The 24,825-nt window shown below is 39.3% G+C and overlaps 1 protein-coding gene across 8 annotated transcripts in view; it reads left to right on the top strand.

The window, feature by feature from the left end:
- zmym2 (zinc finger, MYM-type 2) overlaps positions 1-24,486 on the top strand; it is a 29,776-nt gene extending 5,290 nt beyond the window's left edge. For 6 of the 8 annotated variants that reach the window (XM_067517397.1, XM_067517398.1, XM_067517394.1 and 3 more), the window contains 24 exons: positions 3,931-4,635; positions 5,014-5,182; positions 6,779-6,933; positions 7,406-7,554; positions 7,855-8,017; positions 8,336-8,548; positions 10,269-10,419; positions 10,992-11,107; positions 11,882-12,007; positions 12,638-12,788; positions 12,976-13,148; positions 13,275-13,437; positions 13,729-13,763; positions 13,993-14,134; positions 14,466-14,587; positions 14,706-14,856; positions 15,410-15,541; positions 17,029-17,153; positions 17,313-17,505; positions 17,615-17,757; positions 18,630-18,744; positions 19,425-19,667; positions 19,863-20,007; positions 20,793-24,486. In XM_067517397.1, the coding sequence (XP_067373498.1) occupies positions 3,946-4,635; positions 5,014-5,182; positions 6,779-6,933; positions 7,406-7,554; positions 7,855-8,017; positions 8,336-8,548; positions 10,269-10,419; positions 10,992-11,107; positions 11,882-12,007; positions 12,638-12,788; positions 12,976-13,148; positions 13,275-13,437; positions 13,729-13,763; positions 13,993-14,134; positions 14,466-14,587; positions 14,706-14,856; positions 15,410-15,541; positions 17,029-17,153; positions 17,313-17,505; positions 17,615-17,757; positions 18,630-18,744; positions 19,425-19,667; positions 19,863-20,007; positions 20,793-21,015 (4,188 nt within the window). In that variant the 5' untranslated portion in view covers positions 3,931-3,945 and the 3' untranslated portion in view covers positions 21,016-24,486. The remainder of the gene's footprint in view (positions 1-3,930; positions 4,636-5,013; positions 5,183-6,778; positions 6,934-7,405; positions 7,555-7,854; positions 8,018-8,335; positions 8,549-10,268; positions 10,420-10,991; positions 11,108-11,881; positions 12,008-12,637; positions 12,789-12,975; positions 13,149-13,274; positions 13,438-13,728; positions 13,764-13,992; positions 14,135-14,465; positions 14,588-14,705; positions 14,857-15,409; positions 15,542-17,028; positions 17,154-17,312; positions 17,506-17,614; positions 17,758-18,629; positions 18,745-19,424; positions 19,668-19,862; positions 20,008-20,792) is intronic. The other 2 variants (XR_010915265.1, XM_067517395.1) reach the window with 2 other exon arrangements.
- Positions 24,487-24,825: the final 339 nt, after the last annotated feature.

Genomic DNA, 24,825 nt, shown 5'->3' with positions numbered 1-24,825 from the left:
GGTTTAGGAAAAGCTAATTTAATTCTTAATTCTCAATTTTATTTAGGCGATTCAAAGAGTTAAAAGCTGATCTTCAATAAAAACTTACGTGCTTCATTTTCAACATAGAATTTTAGAGACTGTCACATTTAAAGACTTCACTCGTGTGACCAACTTCTACAGGAAACAGGAAGTATCGTATTGCAAGGATACAAAGAGTCATTGAATCTTTCAAATTCAATTTTGCTTTATAGTCTGAAGCGAGGGACGGTGTACAACCTATCTGTTGGTGTTTTGAAAAGCTAAAACCGCCAAATTATCTATCGCCATTCTGTTTTATTATAGAGTTTAGGAAGAATTGAAAACTATCACACAACTACTGTGATACTGAAGACATCCTGATAACCTGATTTAATCTAAGGCAGGTTGTGAAACTTTCCCATATTTATATGATCCCTCTAAGCCCTGTATCTCATAATTACGAAATAAGGGGTCTAATTTTTTTTTTCTTTGAATGCAATGCACCACCGTAGTTTAATATAATCGTCAAGGCCACTATTTATACATGCTATACCTAGTAGCTTGTTTGGTTCTTCAACTTTGGCCTCATTTTCTCTGCATGTCTCACAGGAAACCATGAGGACAGGTGTTTATGACTCTCTAATTGTTTAGAATATGTGACAATTAAAAAGTTAGTAAAGTAAATGTTGTAAATTGCAATGGCAACAAATTGTAGGATAAGCCAAAGTAAAAGAAACATATTTTAATCAAGAAGTTTTTGAAGAATTCATGCAATTTATGTTGTTCTTATCATTCTTGTATGCATGGTTTACATTTCACTTTAATTGGCACATGATTGGCAGTTAAAGACTATGTTTACACCAGGGCCACATGAATGTGAACCCTCAATGCTAAAAGATTAGATCTGACTAAAGTATTGGAGGCCTATAATGTGTAACCTAGCTTTTGACCAAAGCTGTTGGGCTGCTAAACAAGGAAAGGTAAAACTGCGTAAGTAGTAGTCCTGTTAATTAGTCCTGTAGGCAATTGAGGTAAAGACAGGGCACAAAAGACTAGTGATTTGGACAGATTTCTAAAGTTGGATAAACAATCACTTGGCTTAAAGTCTGGTTTAAGGATGAACTTTCGCCATGTGCCACACGTTTTATGCATTGCTCCTCATCTGCCATGATTATTCCTTTGCAAGTCTCAGTCTGTTTACAGCATCATGTGGGAAGAAAATCATGTCTGACCTATGTAGAAGTGATTGATGGCTCAGTTTGCCATTCATACCTGGGGACAGGATACATATGGACCTTCTTGGTCACATGCTGATCATTGCCCAATGAAGATGCAATTCTAGTCAAAGAAATACTTTTCTTTGGAAACATTCATTGACAGGGCAGGTGTTCTCTTTTATTGAAGTGAAATGTGTAAAATATAAAGGCCCACCTCTTTCAACCAAGATGATATTGTAGTGTTTTTTCATGCATGTACCCCACAGTATTAGGGCCAAAATGGCTGCCAAGGTGTAGGCATGACAGTGACCAGGCATGAACTATTATGTAGACTCTGCTTTCCTGTAGCTCTTAAGGTTGTATCCAGGTGCTTTCACGCTCTTCCTGTTCTGGGCGTTTGTTGTGCTAAAGAGCATAGGGCTACGAAGATCATGGTCTGCACAAGAGTGTGTGTGTGTGTGTGTGTGTGTGTGTGTCTTTCTCTGTGCTGCACCTGTCAGTAGTGATGTGATGTGTGGCTGCCTGGCACCCTCACTGCTGTGTAACATGAAAAGGAGAATTTGACAGAAAGAGATCAACATACAGGGTGCAGACAATCCCAGAAATGCAATATATGAATAACATTTGATCCTAAATGTGGCCTGCAACATTCTTCTTGTCTTTATCTTTTTTTTTTGGTTTTGTAGATGTAATTCAGAAGCCATCGTGTAGTCATACTTCACTGTTGCATTTATGGTATCTGCAGGTCCTCAAAAGTCTTTAAAGCATTGATTTCCATTTCCTCTAAATTTATTTAGATGTCAAACATTTGTCTAGCCTAATCAATTTATGTTATCTGCTTATCCAGTTAATGCCTAATTAAGAATATTTTTAGGAAATGTTATTTAGAGTTGCCATGTACTTATGTAAGTAATTTAAACAAGTTATATCTGACCAGTGGATACTTAATACTTTTTCTGGTGTGTGTGTGTGTGTGTGTATGTGTATGTGTATATATAAAAAATGTGGGTGTATATAATAAATACACACACTCAACAGCACCCAGATGCAAATCACGAACAAGTCCCTGTTATGGTGGTGGTGGGCCTTATCATCACCATGGCAACCAAGGTGTAGCTTCACTGGTTGTCAGAGGCAACAAGAAAGAAGCTGTGCTGGAGCATCACACTGGCATAGGGGACTAGAAGGGAGGGAGAGATGTGAATGACAGCAGGTGACAGAGCTGTAGAGCAGTTGGTCTTTGGTTAAGGAGGAGGGGGAGCAAAGTTCCCCTTATTACTTGGTGAACCATAGGAGCTCTTCAGCCTCTACTGTTGTATCTGATGATTCTTGGCTAATCCTTTAGTGTTTTCAAAAGCTTCGTAAAGTATTTAGACCCCTTCCATGTTTTGCAGACTGTACTGTAGACACTCTTAAATTAATACAATTTCCATTGTGTTTGAATCAACCTATATTTCTGGAAATGTTTGCATATTAGTCTACCATTTACAAATATCTTTGTTGACTTTGCTGTAGCACTCCACATTTTGGTCAGCTGCAGCCTGTTTGCTTTGATTGTCCTTTAATGAGTGTGGAGGCCACCTGTGGCAAGCTAAACTGTTTAAGGTCCACAAGTCACACTGCATATCAGGACAAAAACATGAAGTCCAAGGAACTTTCTGTGGACCTGCGTAATGAAATTGTGGCGAGACATACATCAGGACAAGGGTATAAAATCATCTCTAAAGCCTTGAGTGTTCCCAGGAGCACGGTGGTCTCAATTATTGTGAAATGGAAAAGGTTTGGAACCACCAAGACTCTTCCTAGAGTTGGACGTCCGACCAAACTGAGTAACCAAATGGCAAGTGAACAAGTGGAAAGACAAGATTTTGGCGTTAATTTTGCAATAATTCCATTCTTTGAGGATGGATTACAAAGGCTTCAATAAAACTTTATAAAAGTAACGACTACTTTTAGGTTCCACTGATGATCAAAGGGTGTATTTGGGGGGGTGTGGGGGGTCATCTATACAATTAGTCAGAGTCTGTAGTTATTTTGATTATAAATTTTAGTAATTTGTTTTAACATTTACTGGCTTTTTAAACATGAAGAATTTATGCATTTTTCGTCATTACAGTAAACTAGATATATTTAGTTTTTTGAATGATTGTTAAAAACAATTTACATTGACTTTGACCTACAAGTACATGATAATGTGAATTTTTGAATTGAGCTGAAAATAGTTGTTTGTTGCAACCTTACTGTCAGATTTTACGTCTCAGATTCAGATCAGAAAAATACAATCATTTTAACGTAATTGTCAAGTGTATCACTTGTTCTGCTGCTTTTTTTCCTTTTTGACTATTTTGTTTTTCCCTCTTCAACCAGGTGCTCATTGTAGGTCACTTTCATAAAGAAAGCTTGAATGGTCCTCTGACTGAAGTGAATTAACTCGGCAGAAGCAGTCATACGTATGCAGCCACAAGAAAAGCATCAAGGCAAATCAGAGTTGGGCAGTTTTAGGGTTTGGGGTTAGAATTTTAGTGTTAGGGGCTAGGCATGGAATTATGTCAATAAATGTGCTCCCAAAGATAGAAGTAAAACTGTGTGTAAGGGGGGGGGGTGCTCAGGGGACACCTGAGCTACCTGCATATCTGTTTGACATTGTAAAAACCAATCAGTTGTTCTGCCTTCTCCTAATTGTCTACTAACGGCCTTATGTTTGTGTTGCCAGGTGGTTGCCTTAGTGATGGACGGGGAGTCGGAACCAAACCCTGCTGTAGCAGAGGAGGCAGGGGAGCGGGTGGAGCCAGAGGGTGCCACTCCCTCCCCCGAGCAGCAGACCACACCTCCCTCAGATGAGGCTGGGGAGCCAGTTACCATGGATACAGAGGATGGGGCCACAAAGGTGGGCGGCACAGAGGACAATGATGATGATGTGGTTCTTGTAGGAGAAGAGGCTCCCCAGCCTTCTGCCACAACCATTTCCCAAGACACGCCCAGCACAGACTGTCCAGAGCCAACTCCTGCTGTGGCAGCTGTAGAGATGTCCACAGCAGCGATGCCCTCCAAGACACCAAGTCCTCCTGCATCTTCCAGTGCATCTGCACTGGCAGCACCTCCGAAAACTCCAACCACAGCAGCAGAGCCCATTGTCATTGATGATGAAGAGGACTCTGAACAGAAGGACGCGTCCTCCTCTTCACCCCAGCCCCCTGGAGGCTCTTCTGTACCCCACTCGCCAGGTGGTCTCAGCAGCACAGAGCCAGACTCAGAAATCAGGATTGCCAGTGTCACCACACTGGGCTCCAGCAGCCAGAAAGGAAGCTCCACTGCTTCTGCAGTAAATACTCCACCTCATCCAATGGAAGTCCCGACAGACATGAACCTGATGATAACCTCTGTGACATCCTTGCAGGGAGGCACTACAGACACAGCAGTGAGAATCTACAAAATTTGGGATTTTATTTCTTTATGAGGCAGTGTTGTGTGTACCTATTTTATTTTTAACTAAAAATATACTTAAGACAGTTTTTGATCTTCAGATATCTTTCTGCTGGTAAAAACAGGTGTTTCTTTTTTTTGGCATATAAACTTTTATATTGTAGCAAAAGGGATGATTATCTTTCTGTGGCACTGCTGATAGGTGATATTTCGTGCCAGTGTTGCTTATCCAAGATGCACTGGCAATTCCTTATGTTTGGGGAGATTGGAATCAGTGCAGGCATTAAATACTGCACAAGCTTTGGTTCTTTGTCACTTTGTTATTTTTTTGCCACTAATGAGAGAGCCTAACCTAAACAGCTTGTGTGTTTAGGCAGGTGAAATCCAGGCAGAGGAAAATGGTCTGCAGATCAGCAATGCGTTCAGCCTAAATCCCGACACCCCATCTGGTCGACCAACAGCCTCCTTCAACCCTGGGCGGGGTACAGGCCCCATGGGCCAGCTGGTAGAGAATGGGGACACAGGGACACACAACAGAGCAGGTAACTGGTTTATTATCAGTTTAAGAGTTCTCAGAGATGAGGTGATTATCTCCTAGGAAGCATCAGATGTGGCCTTTGTCACTACTGTGTGTTTAGGCCAGCAGCATTTGCCAGTAAAGACCACAGTCTAAGAGAAGTGACTACTTGATCTTTGGCTTAAAAATCCTGAGAGAATCCTTAAATGGATGTAGCAAACATAATTCAGGAGTGTTCTATTTAATACTTTAACTGAAAAATTATGCAAACAAGAAATCAACTTTTTTTAATTTGGGGTCAAGGAATAATAGAAACACGGCTGAGATATTCAAACAGGCCCCCTCATTCATTCAAATGCAGGGTGATTCTGCATGAAAACTGAACCCAGCTTACTTCAATATTATATGCAAAACAGACATCAACCACGACGTAACCTATTGTTAACTTTGTGGTCGTCATGACCAGATGAAGGGATTTTTACTCTAATAATTGTCTAAAATTCTACCTTATTCTATCATAAAACAAAGTGCACTGTTTGCCTTCAAACGCTTTTTATTACACAGACTGGCTTTCTTAGATGGATTTGTCTTATTTTACTGGTAATAAATAAGCTACGCACCCAAGCTGCCCAAGCTGATGCAGGCCCTCCTGTTGCTTATACAGAATTTTTGTTTTTTTTTTGTTTGTTTTTTCACCCTAAATGTTGGGTGACTTTACGTTGCCACAAGTCTAAATTCTGTCCAAAAAAGAAAAACAGCAGTGTAAGGAGGAGAGCAAGGGTCAAATAAGATTATTATACAGTTGCAGTCAAAGCTGTCTTAAACTCAGGATGGTGATGGTAAACATATTGTAATTTTTTTGTAAAACAAACTTCTAAAGGATTGTGTTTTTTGTAAGCATCCTAGTTATGTCTATTGTTGATGTCATTGAATAAGAGCAGCCACATCTTGCTGCACAGCTTCTTATATTTCCTTGTATCAACAAAAACAACAAACCTCCTTGACTGGAGATGCCATATGAATTGGTGTTAGTATTACCAAGATGGTGAATAAAAATGTATCTGAAATCATTGATTGGTGTAGTTTTGAGGGAACATACAACAAACCTGTATTTCTGTACATTTATTTATTAGTTATGGCCCAACAAGGCTAGAAAAGCTAACGTTGGAAAAGAGTTTTGTTGTGAGCTTAGCACACTGTACAAAGCTGCTGGTCAATATCAACTATTGTTTCCATATTTTCCAAGACTCAAAAGGGCTCATACTGAGGATGGGAGAATCTTAACCACAGGTATTAGCAAAACAGAAACATAAAAACGTATTAGGAATAAGCACGTGGGAAAGCAGAACAGTCCAACCAATGTGAGATAGAGAGAGAGAGATATATTTTTTGTTTAAAAATGTTTAATTTTTTTTATTTAAACTGCAACATTCTAATTGTTGTGCAAAGAGAGAGTCAAGGAAGATGAAGAATGATGGGACAGATGTGGGATAGGCAGCTTGTTCGTAAGCAGCAGTTGTAATTAGTAGTATATATAATTATTTTAGGAAAGTGCATATGTGTACTTCCTAAAACGTTAGATGTATGTTTATTAACTTTTTGTTTTGTTGTTTCCCCTCAGACTCATGGATCTCCCAGTCAGCATCTGTCCCCCGCAGCCAAAAACAGACAGGGGTGGACTCTCCATCACCAGCCACTTCCCTGCCCAAACCTCCAGGCCAGTCTTCCTCATCTACTTCCTCCTCAGGCTCCCAGCCACAGCCCAGGACAGTAAAGGTGATCTGCTCTGTTCATTGTGCTCCTGTGTAGTTACTCTGGTTCTAGAGATAGTTACCACAGGGGTTAATCAGTTCAAATCACATGGCAGATGAACTGGAACTGTTCGTTACCTTGATATTTATTACAACATTTAATTCTATTTATTTATTTCCTTTTGATAATCAATGTAAATATTATTTTACTTTATTCTTTAACTGTATTTGGAGGGGGTTCCTATTCTTTCAAATTGTGATTTTGTCTTTTTGCACTGTTCTTGTGACTTTCTTTAAATTCCCATTTTTTGACAGTTAGGGTTTTGTTTACTTAAAATAGACAGATGCACTTGGAAAATGTAAATATTAAAAGTCTACAGTCTATTGGTATCCCAAGTTTTACAGAATAAAAAATGTGAATAAAAAAGATCACAGCCTTCTTTTTCCCATTGTAAACTTCCTTGTAGCTAAGTTGTTTTTGTGTTTGGTTTCTCTAGGTGACCTGTGCTAACTGTAAAAAGCCTCTGAAGAAAGGGCAAACAGCCTATCAGCGTAAAGGCTCCACACATCTGTTCTGCTCCACCACCTGTCTGTCTGCCTTCTCACACAAACCAGCCCCTAAGAAGAGCTGCACCATGTGCAAGAAGTGAGTCTTGGCCCAAAGGTGCTGGAAGTCCACTGAACAGGAGACATTGTAATATTAATTTAGGGACCTTACCCTTTTTTTTTTTTTTTTTTTTTTTTTTTTTTTTAAAGAGATTGATGCAGACTGAAGAATTCTGTACAGTTTTGAATGTTTCAATTGTTGCATTTAGATGCTAATTCAAATAAGTAACTTGTTTTTAAATGTTTATTTAAACACACAGGAACCTGTTTCATTACCTGATGCACATATTCTGTAGATCATAATCTATAAGGTGCTCCGTGGTATTTCTGTATTTTTCAGAGATATCACAAATATGAAGGGTACTATTGTGGCCCAGGTTGACTCCAGCGAGTCTTTCCAGGAGTTCTGCAGTACCGGCTGCCTAGGTGCATACGAGAACAAGCAAAACCCGCCCAAATCAGGTCTCAAAACCAAATGTACTGTCTGCGGCAAGCTCACAGAGGTTAGTCTGTCTCACACACTTATTAACACACACTCTTGTCAAGTACAAGTGCCATTTTTAACCACAGTAATGTACATATTCCTGCTGAAATAAATAGTCGATTACAAATGGACACGTTATATATACTTACCTCTTTACTAATAAATCACACCAGTGCACTTAATGTAATCTAGGGCTCTCTCTAAAATTATTCTACTGAAATAAGTGCAACACATTGTGATGACAAAACTACTTGACTGAGAAGAAGTGTGCAAATTAATAATGCACACCTTGTTTTTATATTTTGCATTAATTTTATTTTGTCTTATTTTTTTACAGATCCGGCACGAGGTTAGCTTTAAGACTGTGACCCACAAGATCTGCAGTGACGCATGTTTCAACGTTTACCGAAGGGCCAATGGGCTGATCATGAACTGCTGCGAGCAATGTGGCGACTACCTGCCCAGCCGAGCGTCAGCCAACCACTTCCTGCTAGTGGATGGCCAACAGAAACGCTTCTGCTGCCAGAACTGCGTTAGAGATTATAAGCAGGTATTTTAGGCCTCACCACCACCTGATACCGGGGTGTAAAGTTTGCCTGTTTGATTTATTTTATTGAACCATATGCTTTTAGAATTATAGCTCTGCTCTTACAGCTCAACTTTTCATTAGTGCCAGCTGAAACGTAATGTAGTAAAATCATTAACCTGGACATGATAATCTGTAATTTATAATCTTAAAGAATGCACACTAGCTTGTGTTGCTAAGGAATATTTAGAGGTTGAAATTGTATTTGTTGCCAAGCAACAGGAGCCTATTGGTCATTTTACCACTATGGAGAGGAAAGCACTGTGGTCTGTCTCATAATCAGTAGTTTAAAATTGAAACAATTAAAATCAACTGCAATTTCGAGTATTTTTTCCAGTAATGAGCCCTTCTTTACAAACCTGTTGGGTAAAATGGTGAAACATAACATGATCAGATGTTCTGTGTATGGTGGACGAGCTTCCAGCTTTCACTGGGCAATTACATTTCCTATACTATGTGACCAGCCGTATTGTCAGCACAATAAATAGTGCAAAATTGAGAAAGGAGACAGTTTAATTTCTTACTGCCTCTCTGTTTTGAACCAGTTGCCCTATGTTTCCACTCTGATAGCTTCACGTGACCCTTGTTGAATAGGGGAATGGTCTTACAGTGCACGGGCTGCTGGTGCTAACTGCTATTCAATGTGATAATAGCAGGACAAAATAATTTGTGTTTTTGTGGCAAAGCAATTAGAAATGGGTCACGAAACAATCAATTACAGAATATTAGCCACAGCACCTATTAGATTTGTGCTGTTTACTCTGGTAATGCTCGCATGCCATCAAGTCCTACTCCACAAAAATCAGAAAACATTCAGGATCCACAATAATCACCTGAAAACTTGACCAATTAAGGGGATGGGTCATGATTTCCCACGCTTCCTCTATTAAATCACTTCTGTCATGCCTTGATTACATTAAGGACTGGATGGCACTAAGCTTTGTAAAGTTTAATGAAAATAAAACAGAAGTGAATGTGTTTGTTCCAAATGGTTCTGGTAACGCCGGAACAATTTCCGGTAATGCCGGAACCATTTGGAATCATTTTTAAAATCCTTTTACTTTACTTAAATCTTGAAACGGTCTTGCTCTGTTATACCCCGCTGGGCTGCTTTTTTTCTCTTAGCCCCTTCCTGGTCCATCAGGTTAGCTGATCAGCTCCTCCTGGAAATACCGAAGTCCAAGTGGAAGCTCAGAGGGGATAGAGCTTTTGCTGTTGCTGCACCTAAATTATGGAATACCACTATTGCAAATTAGGCATGCCCCTTCGTTGTCCAGTTTTAAAACTTTAAAACCCATTTTTATTTCCTGGGATTTGACCTAACATGAAACTCTGTTCCTGGTCTCTTCTTTTTAGTTTTTTTTTTTTATGTTATTTTATTATAAATATGTATTGTTTTCAAGTGTTAGTGTTGTTATTTGTTTGTCTATGAGCAGCATTTTGGTCACAGCTGTGGTTGTGTTAAAGTGCTCTATAAGGTTGAATTGACAGTTGAGTGGATTTAATGTACCTTTCTTTTCCTAATTGCTAATTCTTAGAGATAAAACACCTGAGAGCACCATGTCCAATAAAATTAGTTAACATCAAAACATTTATTATACTATCCGTTCATTTTATTGACTCACTTTATTGTCATTGCAAAACATCATGACTTATGACATGGTGTTTTCCCTCACTGTCCCAGGCCCACAGTAAACTTGCGAGCTGTCTGACTTGCAAAACGTTGATCAAGACTGGCGAGGTTCTCCACAGCCTTGGTGGAAGTGGCACTATGGGCTCCTACTGTTCTGTCAGCTGTATGAACAAGGGCAAGTTGGCATCAACCTCATTCCTCAGTGAGTAACCAAATAGTCTATAAACTACAAACTTTACAATGTAAGGGAAGACATATAAGTAGCATTAGCTTAGCATTTTCACACCACTCTCAAGTCTTATGTCCGATAAGAAGTTACAGAAATTGTGTTGTTTATATCGTGGTCTGATTCACTAAGCTGTAGAGCCAATATGCTGAATCGGCTGAAAAGCCTGTAGTGGGGGTGTGAATAGTGGTAACAGTGCAGGATGCTCTGCAAAAGTGATGCAGACAGAAACTTATTGATTGCCAACTGTTGGCTTAGTGTGTAACGGTCTCTTAAGGTGTTCAGCAAATATTACTGACACAAGGTTAGGTAGCAAATGGGCAGTAGAAGGAGAACAATGAGCATTTATGATTTATGCCTTGAGCAGCCTCCTGCTGGCATTCAGAATTACATTTTTGCCCTTGGTTGGTTTGTATTTTCTGATAACTGATTTCAGCAGCAGAGAAACACTCCTGTTAACCGATTTGTCCATTCCTGGCAATTGATATAACTTTAAAAAAAGTCACAAAACTGTTGTGATTTTTAATGTTCCTTGTCTTTGTATGCAGACACAGAGCCTACGTGCCACTTCTGTAAGAGGAATTCATTACCACAGTACCAGGCCACGCTGCCAGAGGGAAACATCCTGAACTTCTGCAGCTCACAGTGTGTTACCAAGTTCCAGGTGGGAACTAATTTCGTTTCAAACCAGGATACCCATATTTTGTATCTTTTCCAAAAAATAATTTACAATGGAAATTAGCTGGTCATACTTGTTGGCATAATATCATGTCCCCGTAGCGTGCTCTGAATTAATGCCCACAATAGTTCTTTGATCTAGCTGGTTATAAACACTATCTTATTTCTGCGCTGTGTCTGCTGCTGTGATGCTGAAGCAGTGTGTTGCTACGTAAGATTAGATGCATGCAAATCCCATGGAATAAATGGATCAAATTAGATGTTTAATAGTTGGTGTTTATGATGTTCCCCACTTACGCCCGGTTTTTACCCCAAACAATGTTATTACCTCAAATTAAATGATGGTCAAAGTTGTAAAAATAAAACCCCCGATTAACTGCGATCATCCACCTATTCAACGCGTCCTTATGATAACACCAGCTCAAAACATAAAGGTTCTCTCAGTGGAGCCCTTGACCTGATTAGTTTTGTTGTATAAATTTAAATGGTAATGAGAAAACAGTTTTATCAAACTGACACAACTCTAACATGGTTTATGATGCAGAGTTCATAGTACATAATATCACCCATGTGCAAAAACAGTGAGGTATTTTTATGTGATTTTAATTACTGTAGCTTCACTACTTACCTTGGTAATAGAACCAGTTGGTTTTATTTTCAATTTATGAAGTGTCACAGTACTTTGGGGGAGCATTAGACACATTACCTGTAGGTCATTACAGGTTTTCATTAAACATTTTCTGTGTGTTTTTCTTATTAGAATGTGACTCTTCAAACAGCCACTAATGGACAGACGCCCCTCTCTACTGCAAACACCACCATCCAGTTGAAATGTAACTACTGTCGAGGAGCATTCAGTTTAAAGCCTGAAACTCTGGAGTGGGAGGTGAGTCCATCCTTTAAGTTTTGTACACACTCACTCACAGATTATGTGCTGTAGTAAAGTTGCATAAACAATAAAAGTGCATAAAATGTGCCTTAGAGCTAAAACAATGGGTTAGTTAAGAGAAATTGCACAAATTATTTTTTTGCTTTACTTTAAAAACAAAATAAACAAAACTAAAATCAATCTTTTCATACTTTTTCTTTAGTAATTATCCACGTTACCCCTATTTTGACTTCTTCTCCAATTGGATCTAAACCAACTAAAGACCTTTTTAACTTTTAATACCTTTGCTTTATGCTGTGTTTTGTTTTTTATTTTACAGTATAGCCTTCTTCATTGTTTTATTTTAAAGCGCTTTGTGACATCTTCTCTTGAAAGGTGCTATATAAATAAATGTACCAGTGTTTTTTACTATTTGTATCCTTTTTTATACTCTTTCTTTGCATTTTTTTCCTTTTTGAGCTTAACAGATGAAGAACTGACTACTTATTTGTGTCTCTAGTCTACCCTTTTCCTCTCAGAGAGCCAGGAGTGCAGAAGCCACTTTGTCTCAAAATGTTGATGTATGGAGTACAGCACTGGTAAACTAGTATATGTACAATGCATTTATTCAAATGTGTTGCTCTTCAGGATAAGGTCTACCAGTTCTGTAGTAAGACATGCTGTGAAGATTACAAGAAGCTTCATTGCATTGTGACGTTTTGTGAGTACTGCCAAGAGGAGAAGACGCTACATGAGACGGTCAAGTTCTCCGGGGTCAAGAGACCGTTCTGTAGTGAAGGTACTAATCCTCTTTACTGGATAGTTTTTAGCTAATCGGAGAAATAGATTCATTTATCCCAGGGTGACTTTTGCTTATATGTTTTCAATTTTTTTTTCTAGTAGTGTTCAGTCATTTTTGTTTGCCGTTTCCGGAATATTTCTTGCTTACATATGTTCCCCTTTGTTTCCCCTATTGCTGTTTCCAGGCTGTAAGCTGTTATATAAGCAGGAATTTATCAAGCGATTGGGCTTGAAGTGTGTTAGCTGTAACCACTGCAAACAGCTGTGTAAGAGAGGCGTGACACGGCAGCTCGGTGGCATGACTCGGGACTTCTGCAGCGAAGCATGTACCAAGAAGTTCCACGACTGGTACTACAAGGTATTCTCACACTTACTGAAATCAAATCATGAATATGTGGTGTCGTGACATGTATTCAACAGCACGGTCAAGTTAATGTTGAGTTTTGTTAAGATGTTCCTGAACGTGCCTCTCTGTGGCCACCAGGCAGCGCGGTGCGACTGCTGTAAAGTGCAGGGTAACCTGACAGAGTCTGTGATGTGGAGAGCAGAGATGAAGCAGTTCTGTGACCAGGAGTGTTTGTTGAAGTTCTACTGCCAGCAAAACGAGCCCATCATGGTCACACAGAAAGGCCCCGAAAACACCACAGGTACAAACTCAGTGTGTCTGTCTGTGTAGGGTTAAGTAGGGGTTTGGCATTTAGTTGTGATTATTAAGGTGAGGTTAAGTGACTAGGTAAAGCAATATGTCATTTGGTGTCCTTTGTAGGAACTAAGGTTCAAATTAACCTCTTAAAGGCATGTTTTCTAGTGATTTTAACCGAAAAAAACATTTTATGGGTCAAGTATTGTGGGATGAGTGTAATATGAAATTGGGGGAAATTACATGTTACCTAGGCTTTATGAAGCAAATGTGATACATTTTATTTTTCTCTCTACAGGACTTGAAATGCACGGGTCCAAACATGGGGTAAATGTCAGTATTTATCACAATGCTAGTTTGCTTTGAAAGATTTTATTTGCATGCATTAGTTGTGTAATTATTTACCATCTAAATGTGGGTTTACTTTGAAATGTGGACGCAGATATTGATCTTTTATTAGATGTTAACTTGACTACACTCATTTTAATAGGACTCCTTTTATTTGCTTTATTTTCCGCTAACACTTACACAATAACAGAAACTACTCTCACTTATTATACAGATAGTGAACCAGGGAACTGTGACATATCCTGGTGGAGGTTTGGTGAGAGATGTCAAGAACAAAGCAGTGCTCTGCAAACCGCTCACCTTGACCAAGGCTACATACTGCAAGCCACACATGCAGAGCAAACTTTTACAGACGGGTAAATCCTGAGTGCTGCAAACTGAAATATATTTTATCTTCATTATAGGGCATGTTTAATTGTGACAGGACATTTGGTTAAATGTAACGGATATGGTGCAGTTAGAGTATGGAGCTGGACTTGGAAAAACAGATGTTGTAAAGTGCCCAGTGTGTATGATACAGGTACAGCTCAACATATCAGTGTGTTGAGTGTAAGGTGGTGTACCAAATAAATAAAGCTGGAAATATTTTTTTAATTCTTGAAAAGTTTTCGCCTGGGTTCTTCTTAACAGCGGAGGTTGAAGTTCCTGCAATGTTTCTGATGTGATTCGGTATTTCTGCATCCACAGATGTAGAAGATGGCGTGAAAAGGGAATATGTTCCGGTACCCATCCCTGTTCCCGTCTTCATCCCCATGCCCATGAATATGTATTCCCAGGTCACTCCCACACCAGTCTCTCTGCCTGTGCCGGTAAGAACTGTAGGTCACGAACACGCATGAATGCTAAAAGTTAAAACTGTAAAAAAAAATGTAATCAATGGAAATAAATGGAATGTTTACTAAAAGCTATATTCTCTGTCCTATCCAGGTTCCTGTGCCTGTGTTCCTGCCCACCACCCTGCAGGGGGCAGAGCAGATTGTTCAGGCCATCAGTGAGCTAAAACACAAGGTCCCCTCTGACCCTCTGGAGGCTGACCTGATCTCCATGGCAGATATGATTGCAGAGGACCAGAAGCCAGGTGGGCTCATGAGAGGGTTGGATGTTAAGATGCTGATATGTTAAGGGTATCAGGAATGTGTGTGCGTGTGTGTTAGAGAGAGGGAGAGATGTATTGTGTGCATATATATGTACACAAAGATGATCACAAGTTTATAACAAAAATGCATTTTACATACATAAATTCCAAGAAACAACATGCTGGAGAGATTAGAAGCTAAATGCTTATAGACGAAATAACAGAACATCCTAATTACATTAATGGAAAATCTAGAATAAAACTACAACAAAAATAACAAAGTAACAAAACAAAAAGAAAAGGAAAAAAATCATATTTATGATATTACCACATACTTGTGCAGACATCCTGACAGCTTTGCTTGTATTGGTGAAGGATAATTGAGGTCTTATTACAGACTTCTGGCACCACCCTGCTTCTGTGGAGGTGAATGAAGTGTTGCTCACGTTGCTCAGACCATCAACAAACCTACACTTCAAACACTAAAGCAGTGTGTCTGTCCAAAACCAATTTCCTGGTTACAGAACTCTGCATCCTACGCAAATGTGTGTTTCAGATGTGAAGCCGGTAAAGGTGAAGGGGGAGCATAAAGAGGAAGAGTGCTTGGGCAGTGGCAGCAGCTCTGAGGAGGAGGAGACAGAGGACAAGTACGAGCCAGAATTGGATTTGGAGGCAGACTTCCCTCAAGGTAAACCTGGGCAAGAACATAATGTCATAATGTTACAACCGATTAAAGTTTCAATAGTTCTGTTTTATGGTCTACACCTGTCTACACACATCATGCTCTTCTGACGGAGGACTTCAACCTGTAACATTAAGCCATCTTTTCAGTTATTGAAGCCACCCAAGTCAATACAGTCAGCTCTGTCTTCTCCTTTGTGTCATTCATTCTGTTTATTCAAACAGACCTTATGTAACTGTATCTGACTCCATAAGGCTTAAATGGATCAGTACAGTAACTAAGATTGAAATTCCTCCCTCTGGTTATTTATGGACCTGTTGTCATCACCACTATCAGGGCAGAGGGTTTTTTGGTTTGGAGTACTGTCCAGAGGAGTTTGTATGCATTAACCAGAAATATAACTTTGTACAATATTAATACTTCACATCGGACCATTACAGCAAAATGTATGTGTGTCATTGTCACAAGTGCTTAAACTGGCTTAGCCACTGAAATAATTTGGTGAGCATTTGGTGGATTTGTTGGCAGCAAAACCAAAAGATGATTGCCTCTGTCTCAAACTATACTAAGAAGGCCACATTTTAACATCCCATCCTTCAGTACTTCTTCTTTTATGTCTCTTTGCATTTTTATTGCCCCACTCTAGGTAGCAGAAGCCTACAACCATGTTGACAATGAAAAATTGAAAAATCACAATAAAGGTTGTAGAGCTTGTTACTGAATACTTGCAGTGTCTTGGTTACTGGACTAAGTTAAATCCAATATTAAGAGCATTTTTACTTTATACGTGAATGTAGCTGTTTTAGATTGGTTTTGAGCTGCTACTGTTGCTGTTTATACTAATGACAATTTGTCACACTAAGTATGGTTACATGCCTTTAAATGGCTGTGCTACAGTCAGTTTTCTATAATTTGGGTATGTGTTTAAGAAAACATGATTTTTGCCTGCTAGAATTCTTGGTCTGCACTGCTTTACATTATACTTTATATTAGACACCTTTACATGCTTTCTGTCCAATAGCCAATACATCATCTCCACACTAATAAGTTTAGGTGTAAAATCAGATCAGAAACCTGCGGCTGGTGTAAGTAAAGTTACTGTAGGGTAACTGTTCATATAAAACTGGTTTCTCTTAAAAGCCTGGTCTATTGAGTGCTCTCACTACAGGCGAGTGCTCATTTACCTTTGTAGATGGAAATTGTGTAATGCACCTGACACCACAGTAGCAAAAAGAAGAAAGATTATGTTGATTTTAACCTTGTTTCCTTGAAATTCTGTTCCATTTTGATGGAAAGCCTTTGGGTGATAGTGTGTGACTGTATACCACATTAATATCTTAAAAATGAGGAATTGAAGAAAAAGCTGAAGTGGATACCACAAGAAGTGGATTACCACAAGTGGATACCACAATGTGTACTCTAAGTCAAAAGTAGTTTTGTTTCCCATCCTTACTGTATTTACATTAGCTATATCAAAAAGTTTTCTGTCTCAGCCTCAGACCCTGTTCCAGTACTGGATGGAATGGATGAGGATATGCGCCTTACTCTAACCCCAGTCCTGGGAGAGGGGAAGGATGAGCCAGAGGAGCTGGCACCTAGACCACAGCCCAGGAGACAAGTATGCAAATATTTAAAAAAAAAATATATATATATATACACACACACACACACACACACACACACACACACACACACACACACACACACACACACACACAACGTTCAGAAATTCTGGCTAACTTTACTGTGTGGTAATTGGCATTTTTTTGAGTTGCAGGGGAATAAAAGGCAGGCAGTAGAGGAGAGTTCAGATCTAGCCTTGTCGTCCCCTTGCCATCCAACAAGCAGACACTCAAGAGGACGGTCACTGCCACTCAAAGCTCACTACGGCATCAATGCCTGGAAGCGCTGGGCTTTGTCTTCTTTGGACCATTCAGATAACTCCAAAGTACAGGATGGATCCAAAACAGGTTAGCCCAGGCTCAGTTGTTACAGTATGAGAATCCAAGGTTGATTGTCATTTTAAAATATTTAGGGTGTCTTTATTAACAGCAGTTTGTCTGTTCTCACCTTTTTTAGCCCGATCTAAAAGTAACCTGCTGTCGCTGAGCTCAGAGGAGCTAAATGTGGCTCTGTCACAGTTTGTCAGGGAGGTCTGCAGGCCTGGTGGGGAACGCTACTCTCCAGACAGCATCCTCTACCTCTGTCTGGGAATTCAGCAGGTTGGTACTGAGCCAGAAACTCAACACATTAAGAACACCAGCACCCCTCCAGTAATGACAGGATATGTCTAAATCAGACAGTTGAAAAAACTTATCTCTGACTGTACAGTGAGCACATGCTGATTCTGATGTGTGCATACATGTGTGGTTTATGAAAGAGGCAGTGAAGTAATACCGTTTCTTGTTTAGTGAGGGCTTTAATTTCAGCTGTGTATGTTTATGGTTAAATAGCAGTTGTAATATAAACTATATAATTATTATTTATATTATATAATTATACGGAGTAAATATATGAAATTGGATTTAGCAATAATAAAGATTATTGCTATTTGTGCTTATCTGTGGTCGTGTTGGAGGTAGGAACTAAAGTTTAAGGGAGTGTTTCCGGTAGGACATAAATCACTAGTGCACAGCCTTTCCGTTCTGATCACATGGAAGCAGTACAGCATGGCTGCAGAGTGGAGCACAGGATTGTCCAAAGTCATTTGGAGTGAGATTTTTCTCATCCGCGAAATGTAAGAAAAACCTTTGGTTAATAGAAAATAACACCAATTTAAGGTTTATGTGTTTGTTTGGGTATGTTTATGTGAAGTTGGAACTATTAATTTGCCCTCACAAACTTAAGAAATGTCTTCCTTTTTGTGGGGGAGGGCTCGTGGTGTTCTTTTCTTTTAGCAGCAAAGTCTGAAAGAGCAGATCTGTGTCCTGTGATTTTAACTCTTTGCTGTTCACATCCTGAAAAGCAGTGATGATTGTTTAAATATGAGGACACTGAAGTTTTTTTTTTTTTAATCTCAGTGAGCTACAGGGTGAACTACAGGGTGCTGCCTTTTAAAAAAAATAAATAAAAATCAAGTTTTGTTTGTTTGCAGCATCTTCATGCCAAAGGACGAAAGGATGACTTGTTTAGCGACCTTTGCTACCAGCAGTTTGGAGAGGAGCTTAACAGGGTCCTTAAGGACTGGCAGCCCAGTGTGCTTCCTGATGGTGAGTGCAACCTGACAGTCTTTTCTGACCATCTGCTCAGCACCACATGACTGTTTTGAATGTATTTTTTCTTAATTTCTAACGAAATTAAACACATTTAAAATGATCACTCAGTCGGTTAGTAATGGCTCTTTAACATCGAGGGGACGCAACAAAAAAAAAACGAATTTAAGAAATCCAGTTCGATTGTAAGATTGGATCTTAGTGCTGTTTGGAGAACCCAGAGGTGGATGAAGATAAGTGCAAGAGCTGGATCTTGAAAATAAAATTATTTAGGAATATTTAAATTTAGATGTATTTGCTCCAACAGGTAGAAAAGTGCCGTTAAAAAACTTGTGGTTTTTTTGGGCAGTGTCCAATGATTATAACTCTTCTGCTGTTCACATCCTGACATATTGTGATTGCACTTTATTACCATATGAGGACACTGACTTGAAATGTAGAGCCAATTATCATTATTAATGGACGGATTTTTAGCCCAATCCAGGGGGCATTTTAAACTTGAGGCTGGCTGGAATTTATCATGCGAAACCATTCTGAAATGGGAGGGTCCTAAAGAGTTCTAATGCTCCTGACAGGCTCTCCTTGATGTCATGCTACCATCCGATGTACTTACTAACCACAGCAAGACCTGTGAGACACTCTGAAATTAGTTGTAAAGTACTGGTTCCTCTCTCCAGGCTCTTTATGGGGTCGAGTGGAGGAGCAGAGCCTATGGAGCAGCCAGCAGCTTGGGGAGCAGAGTCCCACTGCTCTGTTGCGTTCTCTGGTTTACCTGAACACCAAATATTTTGGTCTGCGCACTGTGGAGCAGCACCTCCGCCTCTCCTTCGCCAACGTCTACGGCCCAGACACCGTCCATCCTGTCACCAAGGAGACTACCGTCTGCATCCGTGTGCCTTCCATCTCTCAGGATCATAATGGTGAATCAACTGTCGTCTGATAGTGATTATTAAGCTGTAATATTTGTCACCTCTCTTTCCAGTGGTGCAGTACTGTTACAGTATGTCCTTTTATCACCAGCCTTTAATGACTATATCAATCTTCAGTTTACATTTCAAATTAAATGTCTCACACAGAACCTTTAAAATGTTGGTGTGCTTTTGTTGGTTCTTCAGTGCAACCAGAGTCTAGGAAAAGGAAGCGCAAGTTGGAGGATGGCGATCAGGACTATGAACCAGACGACAACTCAGGGGGTTCTAATGTGTGTTGCCCAGTGAAAAAGCACGAGTGTCATCTATATGAGCTCTACAGATCAAAGTGGTGAGTTTGGTCACGGGGGGGAGGCGGCTTAATAACAAATGTATTTGTAAAATAATGAAATGTCAAAAAGTGCATATCACAGGATACCAAGGTGACTTCGTCAGATGTTTATTTTTTTCTAACATGGTGTCTAAAACCCAGAGATCTTCTGTTTCCAATATGTCATAAAAAGCAGAAGATTCTCACATTTAATTTGCCGATTAAAAAAGAATGAGTTTGCTGATAGTTTTTATGACCGTCATCTCTTAACCAATCACTAAAAGGCTAATTACCCATTCCTTCCATGCTAATTACAATCTAATTAATCTATGTTCAAGTAGCAGTAACATAATTTCTTACACTGAATGCATCAGTCAAAATGATTGATGCATTCTACAGTTTATGGTTTGATTTTGGGCATGTTTTCGTTTGCTAAATTTTAAATTCCTCATTCATTTTAAACAGTCCTGTGATTAAAACTCATTGCTGTTCACATCCTGAACCACAATGTTGACTATTAAAAAATGAGGACTTGCCAGAAAGCAATGTTTTTTTTTTGTTTGTTTTTTTTTTATGCAGGAGGAAATCAGTAAATTAATTTAATTATACCTTCTGCCTTCCCCTTTTGCCATCCTATTCCCCCTAATTCACTTTTTTGCTCTCCTTCCTCTTGTTTACAATTTCAATCATTTTTTTTCCTCCATCTTCATTTTGACTTACTCTTTCCTTTTCTTCTCTCTCTGCACTTTATTTCTTTTCTTTCACCCCCTCCACCCTCTGTCTCCCCCCTCCCTCCCTATCTCCAGCCCAGCATTGTTGCGAGAACGTCTAGACGTCTTCTACGTTCAGCCCGATCCAGCCTGCAGCCTCAAGGATGCACTCTGGTTCAGTTCCATGCCGCTTGAGCGAAAGATTCTGGAGGGCCTCCTCACCAGAGTCCTTATGGTCAGGGACATTTACACAGACAAAGAACACCTGCAGGAAGATGAGGAGATGGGGCACAGAGGAGAAACTGTTGGGGGAAAGTAGCAACCTTTTGGACTTCAGTTAGCCTGGTCAGTCAGCAGATAAGGAGGATAACTAGTAGTGTGAGTTCTCCTCCCTGACTTATTACCTAGTCCTCCTCGGCCTCTTGCTGACATTCTGTTTTCCTCCTGGTGAGGGATGTCCACAACAGAGATCCTGAAACATCTGCTGATAGATTCACAAATGGAAGAGGAAGAAAGCAGGGCACAAACTAGGTCTCCTGACAAACGGAGCTGAGAGCATGAGGAGAAATTCATTCTTATGGTCAAACAAAGAGTCAGTCAGGTATCAAAATATATTCAGTTCACCAATTATAAGAGTGTTATGTGTTTGTGGCTCTCAAACCAACTGCTTAAAAATATTTAAACTCTTAACAGCACAGAAACATGCTTTAATAAATCTGACCTGCAGCCACAGGGAGACACAAACAGAAAAAGATATTCACTCTCATTTACTCTCATTTACAAAAATGGACCAGCAATAATTGTTCTTAAAATGGCCCAACTGTATTCATATCTGACCGAGAACCTGCCAGTGCTACTTAAAAATGTCCAGTTCATGTTTAAATGAATAATTAAATATTACTGTATACCAGAGGTAACGATCCCATTCTTCTCGAGGGCCACAGCCCTTAATTTATATACTGCTATTCCAGCCTCTGAGTAATCAGCAGTGGGTAGTGCAGGAATGGTTTAAAACGAGCAGGACTGTGGCCCTGAAGCAGCATGGGTTCCCTACCCCTGCTCTATACCACAGAAATATTATACTGACTGTGACCGCTGCATAGAATTAAAGGTCTGTGGCAATGATTCCCATCAGTGATCAACTTTAACTCTCTTTCAACTGTGATAAAACAAAGCAATTGTTTTCAAAGGTTGGGGATTAAGGCCCCACACACCCACAGTTTGTAGGCCTCCTGCTCAGGCTGAAGTTAGATTCAGCTCCAAAAGTCAGCTGGGGTTGTAAATTGTCTTTTTTTTTTCCTAAATGAGAAATGAATCTCATTAAGTTCAGAATAAATTACATGGACAGAAAGTGGGGTCGGTTTGCAACTTAGAGCAAATCTCTCTCTCTCTCTCTTTCTCATTCCTGATAGAAATTGATGGGAAATCAGATCTAACTGCACCATTAAAGGTATGGTCACATTACACTTCCATCTTACTGCTCAGTTTCCATTCACTTCTGTGATCTGACCATAGACATACCCAGACATACGTATTAGATTATCTTTTTTTTTTTTTTTTTTTTAAATACTACATTTAGTTAAAATAAATGAAAAAAATCACATTACCAGGCCACAAGCTACATCATCTCTCATAGTGTTTACATAAACTGCATCAGTCCTTCTGCAAGCAAAGCGTGGGGCAGTTTGATAGGATGGTTTGATAGTTCTGGGGATTCATTATAAAAACTGGGCGTTTGACTAGACACTTGAATGCTAGTAAGATTTTTTGGGTTCCAGCTTTGCTTTACTGATGTGCAGCCAACTGCAGAGGTGAACAAGTGTTTCCCCTGTTACACGCCAGTAGACTTTGGGATGAGGTCTCAAAATAAAAGCTTTTCAAGGTTCAGAATTTGTATTTATTTAGTTTTTGTTATATATGACTAAAAAAATCTTCATGAGTTAAATAAACACCCTGTTTTTATATTTGAAGATTTACAGTTTCACATCTTTTTCTTTAAGAATTGGGCCAATGCGGGTAAATGTCAGATGAGCGCAGGCTTTGTAAACCTGTAAAACTATTAAAATGAAAAATCACCTCTGTGGGTGTGTAGGGCCTTTAAACCATCAGCTTTAAATCATTTGGACTTATGATTGTCAGTATTTTAAGTGATGCCATGTACTGTCCACTTTGACAAATTATGCCCCTTAATCTTTTTATTGCATGAAGATGGAATTTCCTCTCTACATGTGTAGAGTGACCAGCAGATTCTTCCTCTGTCAGGACTGTTTCACACACCTCCCGTTTCCTTCTTCCCATCATCTAAGTCACTGCTCTTCCTCCATCAGCACTGCTCTCAGGCCAAATGGTTGCACCACAGTGGACTTCAGGACTGATTCTAGGACAGTAGAGGAGGACTTGAACCTCGTGCTATCTCATGTCAGACACTCCTGCCTGTAGTGTGGGGTAAAAACCCACCAACCAACATGCTGCGTTTCTTTATTGGACGTTAGGGGAACCTTCATTCATGCGATGTAGCATTAATGTGCGTACTAAGCCCAGATTGGGTTGATCTGAAGTGTAAATATATCTGAAACAAGGTGGTTATTGGAGATGGATTGTGTAGTTTGGGGGTAAGGTAAAGCATCCATGAAAACCTTGACCTTGAGAACCCTCCTCCTGATAAACCTTTTAGAGACAGAGTATTTATTTCTTTTTATTAGTTTGACTGTATCCTCTTTTTGTTGAGATGGAATTTTTATGGGTCTCCTTTCCTTCTCAAGTGTCCTGCACCTCTTGTCCCTTCAAAGAAATCAACAGACTATTTTTGAACATTTCCTTTCTGCATCTGTCCCGGTTTGTATAAGTTATTCTTAACTGAGCACTTGTTAACAAGTGCCCGGTTTTCTTCCAAGACGTTTTTGAGCACTATCACTGAAAAGAAAAGGCTTTTAATGTAACGAAGATTTGGTTGGATGATGTTCTTTTCCATAAACTAAACTTGTCTTTCCAAGTTAAACTATATGATTTTTTTTTAATTTTTATTTATGTGGATAAAGTTCCTTGTTTACTTTTAAGTATTTAGATTTTATTTGAATTTCCTTTTTCAATAAATTGGCAAAATGTCATTAACTTAAAATTAAGTCAAGATTGATTTTTTTTTTTTTCCTGTTACGATCGTTTATGGGCTTTTGATTAATAGTGAGATTTAAAGTTGGCAAAATCCTACATCTGATCCGTTTTTTTTTTTTTTTTTTTTTTCCACGTGCTCAAAATAGAAGGAAAACCTTGTAGATGTATTTAAATCATGAACAGTCACTTTCTCATATTTCTCTCAATCTTTTGATTGAATGTGATTTAATGACATATTGGGGTTAGGAATTAAACTGAAGAGCAGGTGTTCCTTTAATTTTGTTCACTTTTTGACTGTGCATCTAATAGTCTAAGATCTTATAGTGCTACTTTTCAGGAATAAGATTTGGTGGGAGAACTCTGGCCTGGCTTCCTGACACCAGATCAGTGTCTGAGGCAAAAATCCAAACCTTTAACTTGAGGGTGGAATTAAACAAATCTGACCCTGGATCTGAGGAACCCAGATAAGACGGCTATTAATTTCTTGCTGGACTCAGAGGCAGCGACCAAACCTGCCACAGGTTTGGAGCTACACTAGACGCCGTGGCTGGCTTCAATGCCTAATGTGAATGTGCCTATCTGTAAATACTGAAAGTGAGTGTGACTTGAGTCTGATGCTATGTGTGGGCTGATCTGCTGATACGGTCATGTTAAATAAATGATTTCATTTTCTAACCAGCCTCCTTGATGCTGCTGTTTTTAATTTAATGTAAAGTGTCCGTGCACCACAATGTGAGTATAACAGAGCTCCCTTTATTGAGCTGTTTGATTTCATGTGCTGATGCTTTGAGCCTAATAGTTGTTTTGTCCCAGTGGTGGTGAAAAAGTATTTTTGTGCTCCCAAAAACTTTTTTTAATCTGTTTTGTGAGTTAATCTCAAAACTAAAAAACAAAACAAAGTGATTGTTCTGCAGTTATTATTTATATGAAAACAGTGCAAATATATTTTGTGCAACCTTGATGCCTTGAGTGACTGAATTGAAAATGTTTAAATTGTATAGAAAAATGTGTCATTGCC

Source organism: Channa argus, chromosome 9 (assembly GCF_033026475.1).
Source record: "Channa argus isolate prfri chromosome 9, Channa argus male v1.0, whole genome shotgun sequence".
NCBI classification, from domain to species: domain Eukaryota; kingdom Metazoa; phylum Chordata; class Actinopteri; order Anabantiformes; family Channidae; genus Channa; species Channa argus.
This window is presented reverse-complemented; position numbering and strand designations above follow the sequence as displayed.